Source organism: Gymnoscopelus microlampas (genome assembly GCF_963454915.1).
Source record: "Gymnoscopelus microlampas genome assembly, chromosome: 16".
Lineage (NCBI taxonomy): Eukaryota > Metazoa > Chordata > Actinopteri > Myctophiformes > Myctophidae > Gymnoscopelus > Gymnoscopelus microlampas.
The window spans coordinates 25042670-25061592 of record NC_139953.1 but is presented as its reverse complement, the minus strand read 5'-3'; the positions used below and the strand labels follow the sequence as shown (position 1 = coordinate 25061592).

At 44.0% G+C, this 18923-nt stretch overlaps 2 protein-coding genes across 3 annotated transcripts in view; one reads left to right on the top strand and one right to left on the bottom strand.

The window, feature by feature from the left end:
* The window catches only part of LOC311063798 (tyrosine-protein phosphatase non-receptor type 14-like), a 48808-nt gene extending 39160 nt beyond the window's left edge, over positions 1-9648 (bottom strand). The window contains exon 1 of one of the 2 annotated variants that reach the window (XM_084083399.1): positions 9225-9648. The gene's annotated coding sequence lies outside the window, so the exon portion shown is untranslated. Of the gene's footprint in view, positions 1-5977; positions 6054-9224 lie in introns of those variants that run through there. The other variant, XM_084083400.1, reaches the window with a different exon arrangement.
* Positions 9649-13500: 3852 nt separating this feature from the next.
* On the top strand, positions 13501-14829 carry LOC311062906 (outer mitochondrial transmembrane helix translocase-like; the record flags this gene model as incomplete). The annotated part of the gene is made up of 3 exons (XM_084082125.1): positions 13501-14166; positions 14257-14494; positions 14726-14829. 3 exons carry the CDS (start codon positions 13501-13503, stop codon positions 14827-14829), a joined length of 1008 nt encoding a protein of 335 aa, XP_083938251.1.
* Between the last annotated feature and the right edge of the window lie 4094 nt (positions 14830-18923).

Below are 18923 nucleotides of genomic sequence, written 5' to 3'. Positions count from 1 at the left end.
TTGTAATTTTGTGGCGTGAGGGAAGAGAGAGGGAGGGGGGGGGGGGGAAAGGAGGACGAGCGACTGGAGGGATGGGAAGGCATTTGTTTTTCATTTTCAATGCAGCAGGCTGGGCCTATACGTGAAGCCATTCTCACCCCCTCCACCCTGGCCGTGGTCCAGTGGATGGCGGACAGCTGCGGGTGTCTCACTGTGGCGAGGTGCCAGGGTCTGAAGGAAAGAGAAAGACGCTTTTTTTTTTCTCCCCTCCCTCTCAAGCCTGTACTTTTTGTTGGCTTATCGAGTTCTCTCGTGGCGTTTGCAAGTCACCAAACCTCAGCTAGACAAAGGATGCTGCTGACACATGCCTCTACTCATCTTTCGTTGTAATTTATAGCTGAATGCCAATTTGGTGTTGAAGTCTTTTTTTTACCAGGTTGCTTGCAGCCTGGTCTAGGAAGAGACTGATCAACTACTCAACACTTTCTTAACACTTTCTAGCGACCTTTTCATCATTGGCTGTCCTTCAATCCTTTAAGCCAATGGGGAGACTTCCCAGAGACTTCCCCATACTCTGAACGACGGGCGTCCTCCCATGCTATGGGATCATAGCCCAGAACAAAAGAAAAAGTGTGGTCGTCGCCACCAAACAAACTATATAAAAAAAAAGTGTGGTCGTCGCCGCCAAACAAACCATTGACTTGACTCCTCATACACACACACACAGCGCCGCCTCCAACAGCGATTTGTTACTCCGCGAGCGGAAGGGTACAGGACCACGGGTCCATTTGGTTCCGTGAGGGGACGCTGGAGAGAGCAACCTGGTATTAATATGACTGCGTCATCATTTCTTCTTTTTCTTTTTGCAGGGTTGTTTCAAACCCCTGTTAACCCTAACCCGAACAAGTTAACAGTTGACAAAAGATGTAGCTAGTAGAGACCAGTGCAGCTACAAGGTTCCCTTTCCCCGCACCCGAGAGGGTGATGTTTTCACCTCACTGCTTCCTCAGGTGGGGATAATCAATACAGGGTCATCTTTATCATTGACATTTACAAAACCAAAACATGCTGTGACAAACAGTACTACCAGCTAGTGTTACAGAACATACCCACTGCACTGACTGACAGAGCCCCTCCAGAGACACTCTCAGAGAGTTAAATTAACATTGACTTCACTGTGCATCGCCATACTCCATAGACGTGAAAACACAAGCAGTCCACAAAACGCCAACACAAGCCCATCCAAAGAAGAGTTGCTGAATAGGTGGTGTGTGTGTGTGCATGCATGCCTACGTGTGTGTTCTCCCCAAGCAGTCCTATTGCTTCGCTCCATTCACAGCCACACAATAGCGGTAACAAAACAGCACTTTGTCACCTACTGTTAAAACCATTAGACGCAGGCCACCGAGAGCTGAGGACGCAAGTGTAGCGTGTGTAACTCAATCAATCTGATCTCTGTTGCTTGTCTTTCTCTCTCTCTAACCACCCCCCCCCCCCCCCCGTCTCCCCACCCCACAGACACACACACCACCCCATCCTCCTGCCCCCTCGTCCCTCTCTCTCGTTACACATGAGCGCTGTAGCAAAACAAACGGGTTAAGTGCTTTACAGCCCGTAGCTGTTCTTCCTCTAGTGTCCTCTTTTTACCACATGGTCAACATTCCTCACCAGCCCTGGCTCATAAAATATTTGCAAATATTGCCCACAACATTGGCTACTCCAAGCACGTTCAAACAAACACCGGGAATTAGCAAATACTTTTCTTTCTTTTTTTTACCATCTGACACGCCAAAAATAGCAGATCTACAAGCTCACATGTAGCGACGCGTTGTATTGCGACGCATTGTGAGCTTGTACATTAGCAATTTTTGGCAAAGACATTTGGTGTAGAGGGGAAAAAAAGAGTGTACCAAGTGCAGTTGCAACTCAGGCCCGTTTTACTAAGTATAGAGGGCTAGTGGTGAATGTACACAAGCTCCTCGTTTGTCTCATTGGTTTATCATGGAAGCAGACGGCTCAGTAGCAGTGAGACTGTTTGGAGGAAATGAGGCCTTGATGTGACTCCAGAGAGCAGTCTATGAGGCCATACTGACACAGCCTGTCAAAGCAGCAGCACTGATTATGAGGTAAGATTTTAGTCTCCTTAACCACTTAAACCCTATATAATATACTTTGTTGGCCGGGGTCGCACAGGGGTCTATACTGTCTGTTTTTCCCCCTCTACCAAAAATCTATTTGCCGAAAATTGTCTACAAGCTCACTGAATATTTGTCTATTATGACATGCCCAGAATAGTAGGCGCTCTCAGATCAGCTCTCTCTCAATCTGGAAGACACACAGCATTAGTTGGACATGATTGGCTAAACTGTGTTTAGCTCATCCCCAGTGTTCATTTACCCATTTGCAACTCCAAGAGTTCCATTAGTACTCTCTCAGCGTTAAATTAACACTGAGGATTTTACTGTGTAGGTTTCATGGGACTTGGAAATAGGACATTCCAAAGAATGTATATGGTTACTTGACCAAAACAAAAATAGGCTTTGTTCTAATGTGGGTAGACGCGATAAGCTCGCACATAACTATGCTTGCCTTGCGTGCACGGCACGTATGCATCCATGTACACAGGCACACGTGCGCAAACACAGCGCTCTGTCATGCTGCCTTTAGGGGTTGGTTGGCACTTTGGACAACACTCCATCAGTACCCCCTTTGTTACCTGACACTCTTGACATGTGTGTTTCTGTCTGACTCAAAGACTCTCTGTGTGTGTGTGTGTGTGTGTGTGTGTGTGTGTGTGTGTGTGTGTGTGTGTGTGTGTGTGTGTGTGTGTGTGTGTGTGTGTGTGTGTGTGTGTGTGTGCATAGACACATCCAGAGCATTACTGGTGTTGCATTCTTCAAAAAGGATAGCCTGAGTCTTTACTTCAATTCAAAGCAATGAACAGAACACACGCACGCACGCACGCACACACACACACACACACACACACACACACACACACACACACACACACACACACACACACACACACACACACACACACACACACACACACACACACACACACACACACACACACACACACACACACACACACACACACACACACACACACACACACACACACACACACACACACACACACACACACACACACACAGCTGCAAACAGAGACTAGAGCCAGGTGCCACCAGAAATGACACATGCAGTTTTTCTGTAAATATACTTTTACCTAGTATTGATGATTTCTTGTATAGTATTGTAGGCTATGTATTTATAGGTCTTGATGAATTGAATACATAGGACCACAATGGAAACAAACAATCCCCCATTGGCTTTTGTGTTATCCTTTCTTTTACCATTATTGTATAACTGTACCACTGTACGTTTTACAAACTGTTATTAAAGTATTCAACCAGTCAATCAAACCAGACAGCGAGTGTGCCTTAACAAGCATGTTGACTTTGCATCACTCTTCATTCCCTCTCTCACACACACACACACACACACACACACACACACACACACACACACACACACACACACACACACACACACACACACACACACACACACACACACACACACACACACACACACACACACACACACACACACACACACACACACATTCCTTCTGTGGTCAGGGAGAGGACAGACACCCTGACAGACACCCATGCAGAGCATTCACACACAGAGTAGAGGTAATGCTCTGTGTGTGAGCAGAGGGGAGGGGGGGGGGGGGGGTCCCAACAACACTGAGCATTTTACTGTGCAGGATCGGAGTTCCTCATCTGTTCAACACCTCAATTTACCCCACTCACCCCTGCAAAAGCAAGTTAATGTACCAATACATTACAGCCACTAGCTGTAGCTCTGTGTTCACAGTTCATTTAACTCTGAAAATGAACAAATAGAACCATTTGTACACACAATTTGTACACTCAGGATTTCACAGTAATATAATTAATCCTCTTGGTACTTTTATCACTCGTCGCTGAAGTACACGCACGTCGCTGAAGTACACGAGTCCAGACTATGTTTACAAACGATTCTTGGCATTCACCTTGGGATGGTGTTACACACTCGCCATGCTATATCAGTATGTGAGGAGCGACAAATTCCGCGTAATGGTTAATATAGCAAGTTGTGTGACCTTACCTGAGAGAGGACCAACCCAGGACTGTGTTTTTTATTATGTGTAGAGCTTGTGCTGTATTGACAGTTATTATGGGACACACGGATGCCAACATTCCAGCCTGGCTGGCATGGATATCTAAACACTGTCGCTTTAACGCGGAGAGACGAGCACATCCAGTGACACAGGCCAGAGACCCATTTTCCAAACTGGAAAAGATGTGATTCTGTCGGCTCATCCTGTGGCACAGGAAACAGAAGCTTGATGTCATGGAGAGGGAGTATAGAACTTACCCACAAGCAGGGGGAGAAGGTAACAGCATTATGTGTATGTTTGTGTGTGCAGAGGTCTGCAGAGGTGGACAGAGTACATCTACTCAACCCCAGGTCTTGAGTCAAAGCATAGATACTCCCGGTCAAATATTACTACAAGTAGAAGTTGCAGACAAATGTGTACTTGAGTTAAAGTACCGAGGCGCTTTAAATAAACAACAACTTATATTTTGATTTGAAATAGGGGTTAATTGGTAAATTAATAATGTACTTTTTCCCTTCCTAGAAATGTAAAGTCAAAAGTACAATATTTGTCTTCGAAATGTTGTGGAGTGAAAGTATCCAAAAATACGGATACTCAAGTACAGATACAAAAACAAAAAGGTAAAGTACAGCACTCAAGTAATACTTAGTTGAATCGTTACTGTCCACCACTGTTTGTGTGTGTGCAGGACAAGACCATGTGTATGTGTGAGGCAATACAGGGGGGGTAAACCTCCACCTTCCCACACTGGGCAACAGAATGGGAAAATAACGAGCAAGATAAGCAAAGATAGATAGAAGTCGAGAGACCTGCGGGGAAGAAGGGATGTTGACACCGCTGGTTCTCTCTCAGGCTCTTATCATGTTGGTACAGTTGGACAGGGGAAAGAGGGAGGGGAGCAGGGGATGATGAGAACGAGGGGCGGATGGAGAGAATGGGTGAATAAACATCGGTGGTGAGGTTGATAGTGGAGTCGCTCCACCTCAACAACAGCAGAGCCCCTGGGACAGGCAGCCCACGGCCACCAGTTCTGTTACAGCAAGAGAAAAAACCCACTGTGTGCTGTGCTTCACATTTTCCATACCCCCGCCCCCCATCCCCCTCCCGGAACCACATCACACAAACACACACACGCGCGTGTGCGTGTGCACACACACACACACACACACACACACACACACACACACACACGCACGCAATAATACTACTTACCCTCAGCCACCAAAAGCCACTGACTCTGCTTTCTAATGCTGAACCCTCAGGCAGTAACACAGTGACTTCAATAAGCACTGGCTTTTATGGAACAATCACGGGAGCAACGCATTTGGTTTGGCTGTCATTTAGGGCAGGCTGCATCTCCCTCCCCTCCCCAGATTATTTTTTTTCTGTGAAGTGTAGACATACTGTAAATTCACACATTTTAATCACGGCAGAGAGAAAGTAAGTGGCTTCTGAGGCAACTCGCTTGGGTGTAGAGTGTCTGTTATCCATGTGATGTTCTTCCACGAACATGAATACAATGTTACGGTGATGCATTCATAACCCACCCACGTTATTGAAGGGAATATATGGCACACTACCATTCTGTCGTATTGCTTTGCTCAGTATAGCCTTCTTCAAAACCACATTTTCAGCAAACATCACCCGTTCACCTGTGTGTGTGTGTGTGTGTGTGTGTGTGTGTGTGTGTGTGTGTGTGTAGGGGGGGGGGGGGGGGTAGCCACACGTGAGCATAGCAGTGTGCCTGTGTGTTGTTGTTGGGGTGAGCAAATGGAGGGGGCTGACCTGCTGCGAGGGCGGGCTGAGGATTGATCGACAGCTCACCTATAGCACCTGGTAGGAGCCTGGGGTAGAGTGTGGGAGAGCGGGGCAGGTTGGGACATGCTCACTCTCCTCTGTTGTTGTCTGCTAGACTGACAAAGAGCACTGCTCACAAAATGTAAAGATCTCAAAACAGCCATGATCTGCATACACATTCTTTTACAACAATACCACATGATTGCGTTATTGCTTACAGGTAATGTTACTAAGCTTCCAAATCACTCCTGTTTGTGTTGGGGAAGTTATATGGAATGTCATAAGAGTCAGACATATACTTTGAAGGGGGTTATGAATGTCTCAGCCTCATTGTATACAATAAACAAACACACTTGCTTATTTTTCTTTCTTCTTCCCTTGTCATATGGCAGGAGCAATTGCCCAAAATTACAGAAAGGTATGCCATACTTTTCCTCTTAAAGTTGTAATCAAAAGTTAGAACATTATAATCAAGCAACAGCGGACTACAATAAAATTGCCGCCTCTCTTCCCACTTTACATGTTTCAATTTTTCACATTTTGCCTCATGATATGCGGGCATATGCAGCGGTCACAAACAACCTCAGTATGCTGCTGAATCTGATATGCCACCACCAGACAAGTAGATAAGGCTATTGAAGCAACATAAAAACATATTTTTCTTTTCAAATAACGTTCCTACAATAATATATATCCTACAACCAAATAACATTCCCTCTCCTCTCTGCTTTCAACCTGGGCATGTCATCGTATCGTATGTTTCAAAACATTTCAAAAATAGCTAAAATACCCATTCTCGTTGTGAGCTTGTAGAGCTGCCATTTTTGCAGCGGGACACCATCATACAACAAAGTATAAAATGGGGATAAACATGACCGTCCATATACGGCAGTGGTTCTCAAAGAGGGGTCCAGGGACCCCTCTGGGTTCTTTGAGGGGGTTCTAAATGGACCCTTATGGGTCTGTAACTATGAGTATACAAATGGAACCAAATGGTCCCTTACAGGTCCATTTGTTTCCATTTGTTATGGGGGTCCTTGGAATGAAACTGAGAACAACTAGGCTACAGTGATGGGGAGCAAACTACGGCCAAGTTGCTGACTTTCTCATAGAGGCCCACTCTTTTCACCTAATTTATGCTTTGTTGCATGTTGCTCGCTGAAAATCCCTCATTTCCGGCGAGCGACACCATTGTGTCGAAGCATAAATTAGGCTTTTACTTTTCGTCTCCTTCAACTTCTTTAACAGTGTTTTAAAGCTGCTGTATGCTCCCCAGCCACTTGCTCTGGCACTATAATTTACACAGCATGCCTCTGAGCTTATAAAGACAGCCAGATGTGTGTGTGTGTGTGTGTGTGTGTGTGTGTGTGTGTGTGTGTGTGTGTGTGTGTGTGTGTGTGTGTGTGTGTGTGTGTGTGTGTGTGTGTGTGTGTGTGTGTGTGTGTGTGTGTGTGTGTGTGTGTACAAGGCCCACGCCTCCTGCAGCAATGCTATATTTGCCTTTACCGTATCCTCTCCCCGTTTACAATGATGGTGTTAATCCTATAGGTGCATGTCCAAACATATATTTACACACACTCACACGGTCACGAATGCAATCGTGTACAGTGTGTGTGAGCAGACCAAACAGAGCAGCAGCAATGTGCTAATGTCATCATTGAGGTGGCAGACACAGCAGAGGTGACTGAGTGGACAACTGTAGGCCAGCAAAACATCACCTACTTACTGTAATGTGAGCTAGTAGTTCTCAAACGTCTACATTTCAAGGACACCCCTTAACTCTGACAGTGTATAAAATGGACCCTAACAGGTCCATTTGGTTCCATTTGTATACTGTCAAGAGTTACAGACTTGTAAAGGTCAATTTAGAACCCCCTCAAAGCACCCTGGACCCCACTTTCAGAACCACTGGCCTACCTAACCAAGTCCTCCTCGAGTTCAACTTGCAACACATTGCATTTCCAGCACATTTAACAAGTTAAATGAAACTTGTGCGTGTTCACTTAAACGCTATGCATGTGTATTTTCAGCATAATTACATTCATGTGCAACTGTACCTAGATTAAGAAACCCCTACACACACAGGCCACCAAAACTGAACCAAGGGAGTATGAAGTTTGACACAAGACTAGTCAGCGAACATATTAATGTATGTTAAAAGTAGGCCTAAAATCCTCAGTATTAATGTATAAATTGAGCGTGTATAACAGATGTAACCAAATCGACCTCTATGGGTCCATTTTGGACAGCTACATGTCTGGGCCAGCACTTAATATACATATATCCACAGTTAAAGCTACAATCCTGAACGTATTTGAATGACTAAAATGTAATTTGCATCATTCTGTAAGAAGAACAAGAAGAAGAAATTTGGTCTCATATGCGGGAGACCTCGGGTTAGAATCCCGTGTAGACATTTATTATGGGATTGATTTATTTTACAGTGTAGTAGGCCTTTAATCTAGGCCAGGGATCTTCAACAGGGGGTCCGGGACCACTAGGCGGTCCTCAGAGTTACTAGAGGGGGTCCGTCAAATCTTTGTATGATAGGAACTTCTTGTTTTTAGATTAACCACTTGAACCCTAGCATCCCTATTCTGAGGAGAACTTTAGCCAAAAATAGCAGATCTACAAGCCCACAACGCCTCACGCTGCGAGGTGTTGTGAGCTTGTAGATCGGCTATCTTCGGCAAAGAGGTTTGGTGTAGCCGGGGGAAAAAGAGCAGATCAAGTACCATTTCTAAGTATTGAGGGTTTAAGTGGTTAACTGTCTGAAAAACACACATCAACGTGAATCCAACACCGATGGATAGTGCTGTAAAACAAGTCTATGAAAGCCATCTATGAAAGCTATGAAAAACATGATGTTATACAATATGTAGTGGGGGTCCCTGCTTCATCTCTCTCTCTCAGCTAAGGGCTCCTTGGCTTGGCCTGAAAAACGACGAAGACCCCTGATCTAAACTATACAATAACAGGGTATTCCTTTGGTTGTCTGTCTCTAGCTATGACTACAACACGCATCAACCCAGCCGCAGAGCCCTAATGTTGGCGTCTGGCTGAGCAGAAGGTGCCCTACGTGGACAAGCAGCATATGGCCTGTTGCTGCTCACTGAGACTCAATCACTGCAGCGCAGTCAGACACTCGACAACAACGTTTTTGGGGGATCAGGCTGTAAACTATTTACACACAGCCAAATATTTGCTCAAACAAAGCACAAAACGACTTTAGATCGACTGGGGGGGAAAAAACAACAACAAAAAGCACACCCACCCTTGATTCTGCGCTACATGACGATTTATGATGGTGTTCGCTTTTAAAATCCTGTCTTCGACGAAGAGTTCGACGGAGGTGAACTTCAAAAAAATCCTTAAAGCGGCGATAATCCTTCAAACTGTTTTACTTCGCGCTTCCATCATGCGTCAAAAAACAATCTTCAGTCATTTAGGCGAAAAATAGACAATCAAGAATTTAAGAAAAAAAGTAGCATTGACAAAGAGAACTGCTTCTTTTCCCACTTTTTAAGTTTTCTGTTGGGAGAAATCATCGGCGTACACAGACAACCTTAAACAGTCAGCAAAATATTCCGAACTTGATCGAGTTTTTTTTTTTTTTTTTAAACGACGTGTTGCTCATTCTTTGGGACCCTCTGTGTGTATATGTTGCTGTGCGACCCCCTGGTCGTGTCTGTCGACCACTCTGGTACAGCAGAGTGAGGCTCTAGGGTCCAGATGTCTGTGTGTGAATACCAAAACGCTCGCCCCAAAACACAGTCGCCCGGGGGCAAATCCGGCAACTTCGGAACGGTCGCCACCTGGTATTCCTAAATGTAACCTCAGTAAACTATGCCTAAAACCTAACCTTATTCCTAAACGTAACCTCAGTAAACTATGCCTAAACCCTAACCTTATTTCTAAACGTAACATCGGTAAAATGGTGCCAAAGCCTACCCTTATTCCTAAACTCAACCTCAGTAAAAAAAAAAAAAAAAAAAAAGGCCTAACCATAACCTTATCCTCAGTAAAAAGAAATACAAGAACCGCTGGTCCGCAAAATAAAAATGGGGGCAAGCGTGTTTTGGGGCGAGTCTTCCGGTTACCGTCTGTGTCCCTTCTCTCTCTCTCTCCTGACATCAGAATGGAGGAATGCTAGGAATCAGTGTTGCCATATTTTGTGAGAGAAATAAACAACCAGGGCTATGAAAACAAGCCCAAAAGAAGCAACTAATAGACCACATGGGCACTTTAAACCTATATGCATCGGCTATTTGAAAATAGCCGATATACAAGCTCACAACGCGTCACAAACTCTTGCAATAAAATGTGGGAATTTGGAGTATGTTTTTGGAAACATTCTAACAACACAAATGCTCGACCAGGGCACAAAACCTTTTCATGAAAATATTTGAGAACCACTGGTTTAAATAATACACAAAATAAATGGAGGCAAGCCTTAATAAGCAAGTACACTTTAGAAAGAAGCCAAAAAACTGCAACCCGCAACTAACATTTTTTTACAATCAACTTCACACAAAAAGAAGCCCAAAGTCGCTTATAATAAGCCGACATGGCAACACTGCTAGGAATTCAGGGCTAACGGGAGAAGTGGCGGCTCCTCGTTTAATGCTTTTAGACGAGGAGAGAGAGAGAGGTGACTAAACGGCGAACAAAGAAGGAGGTCCCCTCAGATATTTATGTCCTATTTGCCTTTTGGCCATGGATGAATTAGCTACAGGGCAGCAGTGGTGGAAAAAGTACTCACATTCTTTACTTAAGTAAAAGTAGGCCTACTGCAATCTAGAAATAATAATTAAAAAAAAAACTTGAGTAAAAGTACAAAGTATTGGTATCAGAATGTACTTATGAAGTACAAAAGTGAGAGTACTAATTATCCAGAATGTCCCGTTTCACAAGTTTTCAAATGTATAAAATGTATTGCAAATAGTAGATCTACAAGCTCACAATGAGTCAGATCGCAACGCATTGTGAGCTTGTAGATCTGCGATTTTCAAATGGCTGAAATGTATAAGGCCGGAGCGGTTAATGTATTTTTTGTAATAATAATCTAAATCTACAACCTTTCAAATAATGTGGAGTTAAAGTACAATATTTGCCTTTGAGATGTAGTGGAGTAGAAGTAAAAGTATAGAACATTTGAAATACTCCAGTAAAGTAAAAAATACCTCAAAATTGTTAAGTATAGTACTTGAGTAAATGTACTTAGTTACTTTACACAACTAGCTACAGGCTTGGTTTAGCCTCCCCATAACATTTACTAAATATGCTTTAAGATTTAAATATGCATAAGATTCAAGATCTTTATTATATCACATAATTATGCAGGAGTAACATTCTTGGGTTTAGGCTGTTCGGCATTATTGCAATAAATAGCAAAAGAAAAAAATATATAATAAATATCTACCTATTGGCAATTTTATTATATATCCTAAAGCTATTCATCACACTGGCTGAAAAAAAGCTGAACATGTATGTCATATTTATTATGTTAGTTGTAATAGCAGCAGGTCAGTGTGAATACCACAATTAAGATTGTTATATCAATCAAACGAACCTCAAGGCTTGAGGCTTGCATTGTAGGCTATTTATCCATCATTTATTTTACAATATCTTTTTAGAGGTTTGGAACAAAGACTGTGTTGTCCATATTGACCTTTTCATCTATGGTGGTCTCGTGGGATGAGTACACTTAAAAGAATAGCGCATACTGGTCCAGTCTGCAGGATGAATCAGGAAAATAACCAGCAAGCTAATTTGGATTTATGACCAAATTGCAGCCTCTTGTGGCCATAGCCCAATCTGCATGGTTCCTTCCTCGACTACTGACATTATAAAGACATTAGGTAAAGCAAAGCAAGGCACATTTATTTGTGTAACACATTTAAACAAGGCAATTAAAAGTGCTATACATTAAACATTAAGACACAACACATTAAGAGAGTTCAAAAGAAACACATGCACTATAATGGACATTTGAATAAACCGGTACTAGATTTTCAGGCCTCGTGGTGGCCTTAAAATCCATTCCTATATTGCTCTAATCAGAGCAATGGTCACGAGTTATGGCCATTTGAAATGTTAGACACTGCTGTAACACTGCTGTAGTGCCCCATGTTTGCAATGTTTTGTGTGTGCGTGTGCGCGTGCATGCGTGCGCGCGTGTGTGTGCGCGTGCTTGTTTGTGACAATTGTCATAGCAGACGCCTGAACAGTGCTTGTGTCAAGTGCAGATTGAAGCAATAGTGTGCCTGTGTGCCCTAACATGGCCCCTGGGGGCCGCACATGACCTCTGAACAGTGTTCGAGCCCAGTTTGGTGCAGATTGGAGCCCATGGCACCCAGGGGCCCCTAGGGCCTCTAATGTGGCCCCTGGGGCACTTGGTGTTACTATTGTCATGGGTGACCCCTGAACAGTATTTGTGCCAAGTTTGGTGCGGATTGGAGTAACAGTGCGCCTCGCAGGTCTGCATGTTACTTTTGTGATGTCCATCGTCCACTGTCGACCCACCCTTTAGGCAATTTTAATATAGGATGAAAACAGAAAAAAGAGAATACAATTACAGTCCAAATAGGACATTATTAATACATTATGATAATTAAAAAAAACCTCAGTAAATGGCAGCTGCAAACAGAACTAAACGTATTTAGCTTTGATTTTTTAATATAATTGAGAGTTGTAGCAGACGTGCAGTTTTCTGGGAGTTTGTTCCATATACAGTATGTGGTGCATAAAATGGACTGCTGCTTCGTTCATTACTTCTGACTTCTGACCTCTCCCAGACGACCTGAGAGGTCTGGATGGCTCATGATGGACTACAAGATCAGAATTGCCTTTTGGCATGCAGCCAAATCAGCTAAAGTTAAAACTGTAAGCGACACAAACGTGATGCAAAGCTCCACCAATCCATGAAGCCGACGGGTCGGGTTGGCCAATCAGGGAAGACGATGCCTACCTCAAACACACATTTGATTTTGTGCGTCCTCCGCAGAGGTGCATCCTCCACAGTCCCAGGGCCAGACAGATATGGATATTCAAGGTTTTCCGGCCAATCACGTTGTTTGAGGTAGTTCGTCGGACATCATAGTAATGACGTGAGCAGGTCAGCATATAAGTAGATCCACACACAGTGTGAAGGGCAGTGTCAGCCAAGAACTGAGTAAGCATTCCTGGGTTGTTATCACTTACTAGAGGATCCCAAAGTCTTAATCGTTAACAAGGGGAACCCCTAAGCCTTCACACGCCTTTAACCTGGGCATTGTGTAGGATCGGGTATCACGGACACCTAGTCATCCTCTGGACACACAATACGTGGGTATTGTGTAATAGCGATTCCTGGAGCGTGGGGTCAGACATCACTGCTTACGTTCTTACCGGACACCAGTGTAGTGGGCCAGTTCCCAGTTGAACCAGTTGAATTTTTCAGATTGTGTGCATAACTGACTTTACTAACACAACACGGACGTGACGAGTCATTGTGTGGTAGGAGATAGAGGTGGTGTTAAACTCGAGGTGAGATTTCCGGCAGAGACAACATGGCACATCTGGGACGTGAGGCCATGGGCCATCTCGTCATTCTTACCATATTTGGAGCCTTCACCTATCTCACCTTAAAATGGATAGAAGACGCCATCGATCCCATCAGGAAGAAGAAAGGGGATGCTCGGAAACAGGCAGAGAAGCTGATGTGTCAGATTGGGGTTGAGAAAGTTAAACTGTCAGACTATGAGACGATCATTGCAGCTCATCTGGTGGACCCTCTCAGTATGCAGACAACGTGGCATGACATCGCTGGTCTTGATGAGGTCATAACGGAGCTGAAAGGCACAGTCATCCTTCCTGTTCAGAAGAAACACCTGTTTGAAGGATCCAAGTTGTTAAAACCACCTAAAGGTGTGTTGCTGTACGGCCCACCTGGCTGTGGTAAGACGCTCATCGCCAAAGCGACAGCCAAGGAAGCAGGGTTTCGCTTCATCAACCTGCAGCCGTCTACGTTGACAGACAAGTGGTACGGCGAATCAGAGAAGCTGGCTGCTGCTGTGTTCACATTGGCTTTTAAACTACAACCCTCGATTATCTTCATAGACGAGATAGATTCGTTCTTGAGGAATCGTTCCATGTCAGATCACGAGTGCACAGCAATGATCAAAGCTCAGTTCATGAGTCTGTGGGATGGACTGGATACTGACCACAACCATCAGGTGATTATAATGGGAGCTACTAATCGTCCTCAAGATATAGACTCAGCCATCCTGAGGAGAATGCCCACTAGGTTTCACATAGAACAGCCTAGTCTGAAACAGAGAGAACAGATCCTGAAGGTGATCTTGAACAATGAAAGGGTGGATTTGTCTGTGGACCTCTGTGATGTTTCCAAGGAAACAGAGGGATTTTCAGGAAGTGACCTCAAAGAGATATGTCGCGACGCCGCACTGCTGTGTCTCCAAGACTTTGTACAACCCCTAAATGAAAATGCTTCAGAGGATTCTATCCGTCCCATCCAACAGTCAGACCTGCAGAAGGCCATCAGTAAAATGAGGAAGAATAAAACAGAAATAAAATGTGGCGTTGGTTTGTGAGATTAGATTACTGACTCTCACAGACAGACCCCTCTTTTATAATAGACAGTTTAGCCTCATTACAGAGCCACAGCATTCAGATTCAGAATCAGCTTTATTGTCACATCACAGGTTTACAGAAGTAAAAAAAGTGGGTTAAAGTCGTTTTTGTGCAAGTTCTATCGTTTTGTTATTTCCCTAGAAAACAAGAAAGGGAAGAAGAGGGAGGCGGGGGGCCAAGGGGCAAGAGAGATCAAGAAGATCAAAGAAAACAAACAAGTCATCTACATATGTACACGTACCTGAGATAAGATATCTTATCTCATTAAAACATAGAATAATAATACAAATTGGATCATGTGGATCTCGAGATCTACATGAGAATGCTGTGGCTCCCATTTACATCTCGGACTTCATGTGACCAGCCTGTGAAGTATAAGTCATCTACGTATGACTGACATATGACTCCAAATGTCGGCAAGGTTTCAAGCCCAATCAGAGCCCCATTGACATCCATTTTTATTGTAAAATTAATGTTAAATATTATTTTCCAAAAATATAAAACACGAAAATGTTACTGCAAGGTACTTCATTGGCTTACTGGTGGTGTATAGGCTACAAGAAATTTGGTGTTGATGATTAGTACAACGACTTGCGGGTTTAGTTCAGACAGACAGACAGACAGGCACACAGGCGCACACACACACACGCACGCACGCACGCACGCACGCACGCACGCACGCACGCACGCACGCACGCACGCACGCACGCACGCACACACACACACACACACACACACACACACACACACACACACTTCTTTAGGCTATGTCTGGTACAGCGGACTAGACTTACATATCTACAGAAATACGTTTTCTAAAACAGTGAACTACTGTCCACTTTTTGTAAATGAAGAATTACTGTTTTATTAGGAGCATTACGTTGTGCTGTTTCTTTTCAGTAGCCTAACTACAAAAAGGTGATTGATCAATCTGCTACAATTAAATCAACTATTTACTGTCATCATGAACTGATGAAATCATTAATGCCTCAGAAATCTATCAAATCTAATGCACATTAGAGTTAATAAAACATGTTTACATTAGCCACTGGTCCACTAAAGGGATGAACAGAGGTAGCAAGGTCTTACTAATAATGTGAGATTCATTCTTTTACATTATCCGTTTCTAGTTTTTCAGTATTTCATTGTAAAGTTGCACTGTGACACAGCTCTGTTTAGTAGGCTGTATAGGCAGCCTATGAGTCCGGAGGTCACTGGTTCGAGCCCTGTCCCCGATGATGTGTTGAGGTGATCATGATTTGGCATTCGTAGGCTTACGCATAGTATTTCTTGAGGTTAGGGGTAGGCATAGTTTTACTGAGGTTAGGGTTGGTGAGGGTTTCAAATGCTCATGTTAATTGTATGGTTTTCTTTCTCTCACGTTCAGACTTCTATGTTTCTATGGCTTATTGTGCATATCACTTATCATTGCTTCTTTCTTTTTTCTTTCTGCATTCACTGGCCCTGTATTATTGCTGCTTGCAGCTATATTTTTATTTCTATTTCTGCTAAGCAGAAAGCTAAATATACTTAGATGATTTGTAGGATACATTTGCGCGACTGTAAAGACGAAACGGAAGTGGGGAGGAGGCTTCATATCCGGTTTATATTCTAATTATGATCAGAGCTTCCGAGTCCCAGACTGTATGACCGGAAACATTTGAAAATTGTGGGTGGCAACAGTCTGGCCACGCGAGACTAGATCCAACCCGAGAGGCGTTGCAGCTCTGCACGATAAAGACTGCAATGAGGGTCTTATCGCCATGTGACATGTCCACAGCAACATGCTCGGCTCACAAATCTCAGGTCAAACTATCAAACTAGGCGGGGCTAATCAAATATGAGTCAAGTAATTAAAAGAAACAATAGATAGATCATCCAGTTTTCTCTGACAATGGGCAAGACTAAGACCTGTTATAAGGTCATTGGGCTAGCTCTTTATGTGTTTCTGGTAATATTGCTGTCCACTCATTTTGTATGTCTGTGGCAAAAATAGAATTTTGACCAAAATGTCCACCGCAAGACAGCATGGTGATGACCCTGCCCTGATGCAGGTGTATGCATGTACCAATAAGCTGCACTCAATATCTTATACAGAATGCAATGTTTTACCTGAATAAAAGTAACATAAAAATGCATACTGGGCAACATACTGTACAAGGAAGTCAACTCCCAATTTGTTGCTGTTGTAGTCCATGAGGCTTCCTATCCTCCTTCCTCTGTGCTATCACAGAGGACGCATATGGTTGGTGTGTGTGTGTGTGTGTGTGTGTGTGTGTGTGTGTGTGTGTGTGTGTGTGTGTGTGTGTGTGTGTGTGTGTGTGTGTGTGTGTGTGTGTGTCTGCGTGCGTAGATGTGTGTGTGCATGTGTGTGTTCATGTGCGTGTGCGTGTGTGTCAAGTCTGTTTTGCATGTCAGGTCCTATTGCGTCAGACATTTGCGTTCACACATACAGCCCATCAGTTAAGGTCTAACTAACTTCCAGGTTACAGTGCATCCGTAAGGTGTTGAAGCAATCAGATGAAAAATACAATATTTATGATTCAGTAAAGTTCTAAATCAGTCAGATTTTAACACTGGAGGATGGTTAGATAGATAGATATTATTATTGATCCCTTGGGGAAATTCAGGCACCAGAGATGGCACAGCCATTAAGGTTACAGATACAGGCCATAGAAGTACAGTAGGTAGGCTGCAGAAGAAGAACATAACAATAAGACATCCTTCACTCAAATTAATTTGTATTAAAAGTACAGATGTATACACTCTAAACAATCATCCTGCCTGCTGCAGAACAAGAAGACATCATCAATAAATATTAAAGTAAACAGACCTGCCTGATGCAGAACAAGAAAGAGAGCTAAGTTCATTATTTTGAAGGACTTACAACACAAGGTCATGAGAACCTCCCAAGACACCTTCTATGCTTCAGAGGCCTGCAGGCTAACTAAACGGTAAGGTCCTCTCTTCTGTACTATTCTGCTGTAAGAGCTGCTTATTATTCAGCGGCTATCCAGTGCAGACAACGGTGGTTTCCTGGCAAAAGATTATGGGGAAATCCTTCCACTGTCTGAACTTGATTAGAAAGGTTATAAGAAAGCTGAAACAATTGTCACAGTACCTGCCAGCGCAGGGCACAGGGACAGGTCTTGTTCAAGTGGAAAAACGTTAAGAGAATACATATAAATAAAAAAAAAGAGAAGAAAAACAATATCTTTGTTTATGCTTTGTTTTATGTGTCTTTTCTGTGTGGATCCCTTTGCGGTTCCCTGTGCAGCAGTGCACAGGATTCCTTTTGTAGTTCATGTACAGTATACTGTAGATTCCATTGAGTTTAGATTGGGTGCAGATCCCACTGGGTTCATCACTGTATCAATATCCTCCTTGCCCTTCATATCATTGTATAACTTCTTGCTGTGCTCTGGTGTGGCGTGCTCTGGTGTGACATGCTCTGGTGTGACGTGCTCTGGCAGCCTGTGTTCGGGCATCCTCCTAAAGTCATGAGCAGGAGGCCGGTCTCTGTTGGACAGACGGGACTCATCAGAGCGTCTTCTCTTGGCATCTGGATGCCTCTCGTCATAAGGTCGGTGCCTCATGTGGTTCCGGTCATTGCCATACTGATCATACGGCCTCTTTCGAGGGGAACTATTGTTGCGATAACTGCTTGAGCTGTGGTAAGAGTATTCATGGGATCGAGGACTATCCTTGCGGTAACTGCTAGAGCTGCGGTGAGTGTATCCATGGTATCGAGGAGGACTATCCTTGCGGTTACTGCCTGAGCTGCGGTGAGTGTATACATGGGATCGAGGAGGACTATCCTTGCGTTGACTGCTTGCACTGCGGTGAGAGATGTATCCATGGGATCGAGGAAGAGGACTATCCTTGCGGTGACTGCTTGAGCTGCGGTGAGTGTATCCATGGGATCGAGGAGGAGGACTATCCTTGCGGTGACTGCTTGAGCTGCGGTGAGTGTATCCATGGGATCGAGGTGGAGGACTATCGTTGCGGGAACGGCTTGAGTTTCGGTGAGAGTATCCACGCGATCGAGCAGAAGTATTGTTGCGGTGGTAAGAGTCTCCATGGGAACGACGGTCCCTATAGTGATCCTCATAGCGATGCGGGTCGTAGGGATGATGACGATCTTGCGACGTATGGTTGCTGTTACTTCGGTAGTTGTGCTTGTGGTCCCTCCGTCGGTCTCCCCCATCATCGCTCCCAAAATGCCACTTGTTGGTGGGGTTGTACTGTTTTCTGTGTTGACCATGGGAGCCAGCCTGAGAGGGGTGAGCCATTGACTGGGAGGTCGACAGCTGTGTGCTGCCTTTGGAGTCCCGACTGG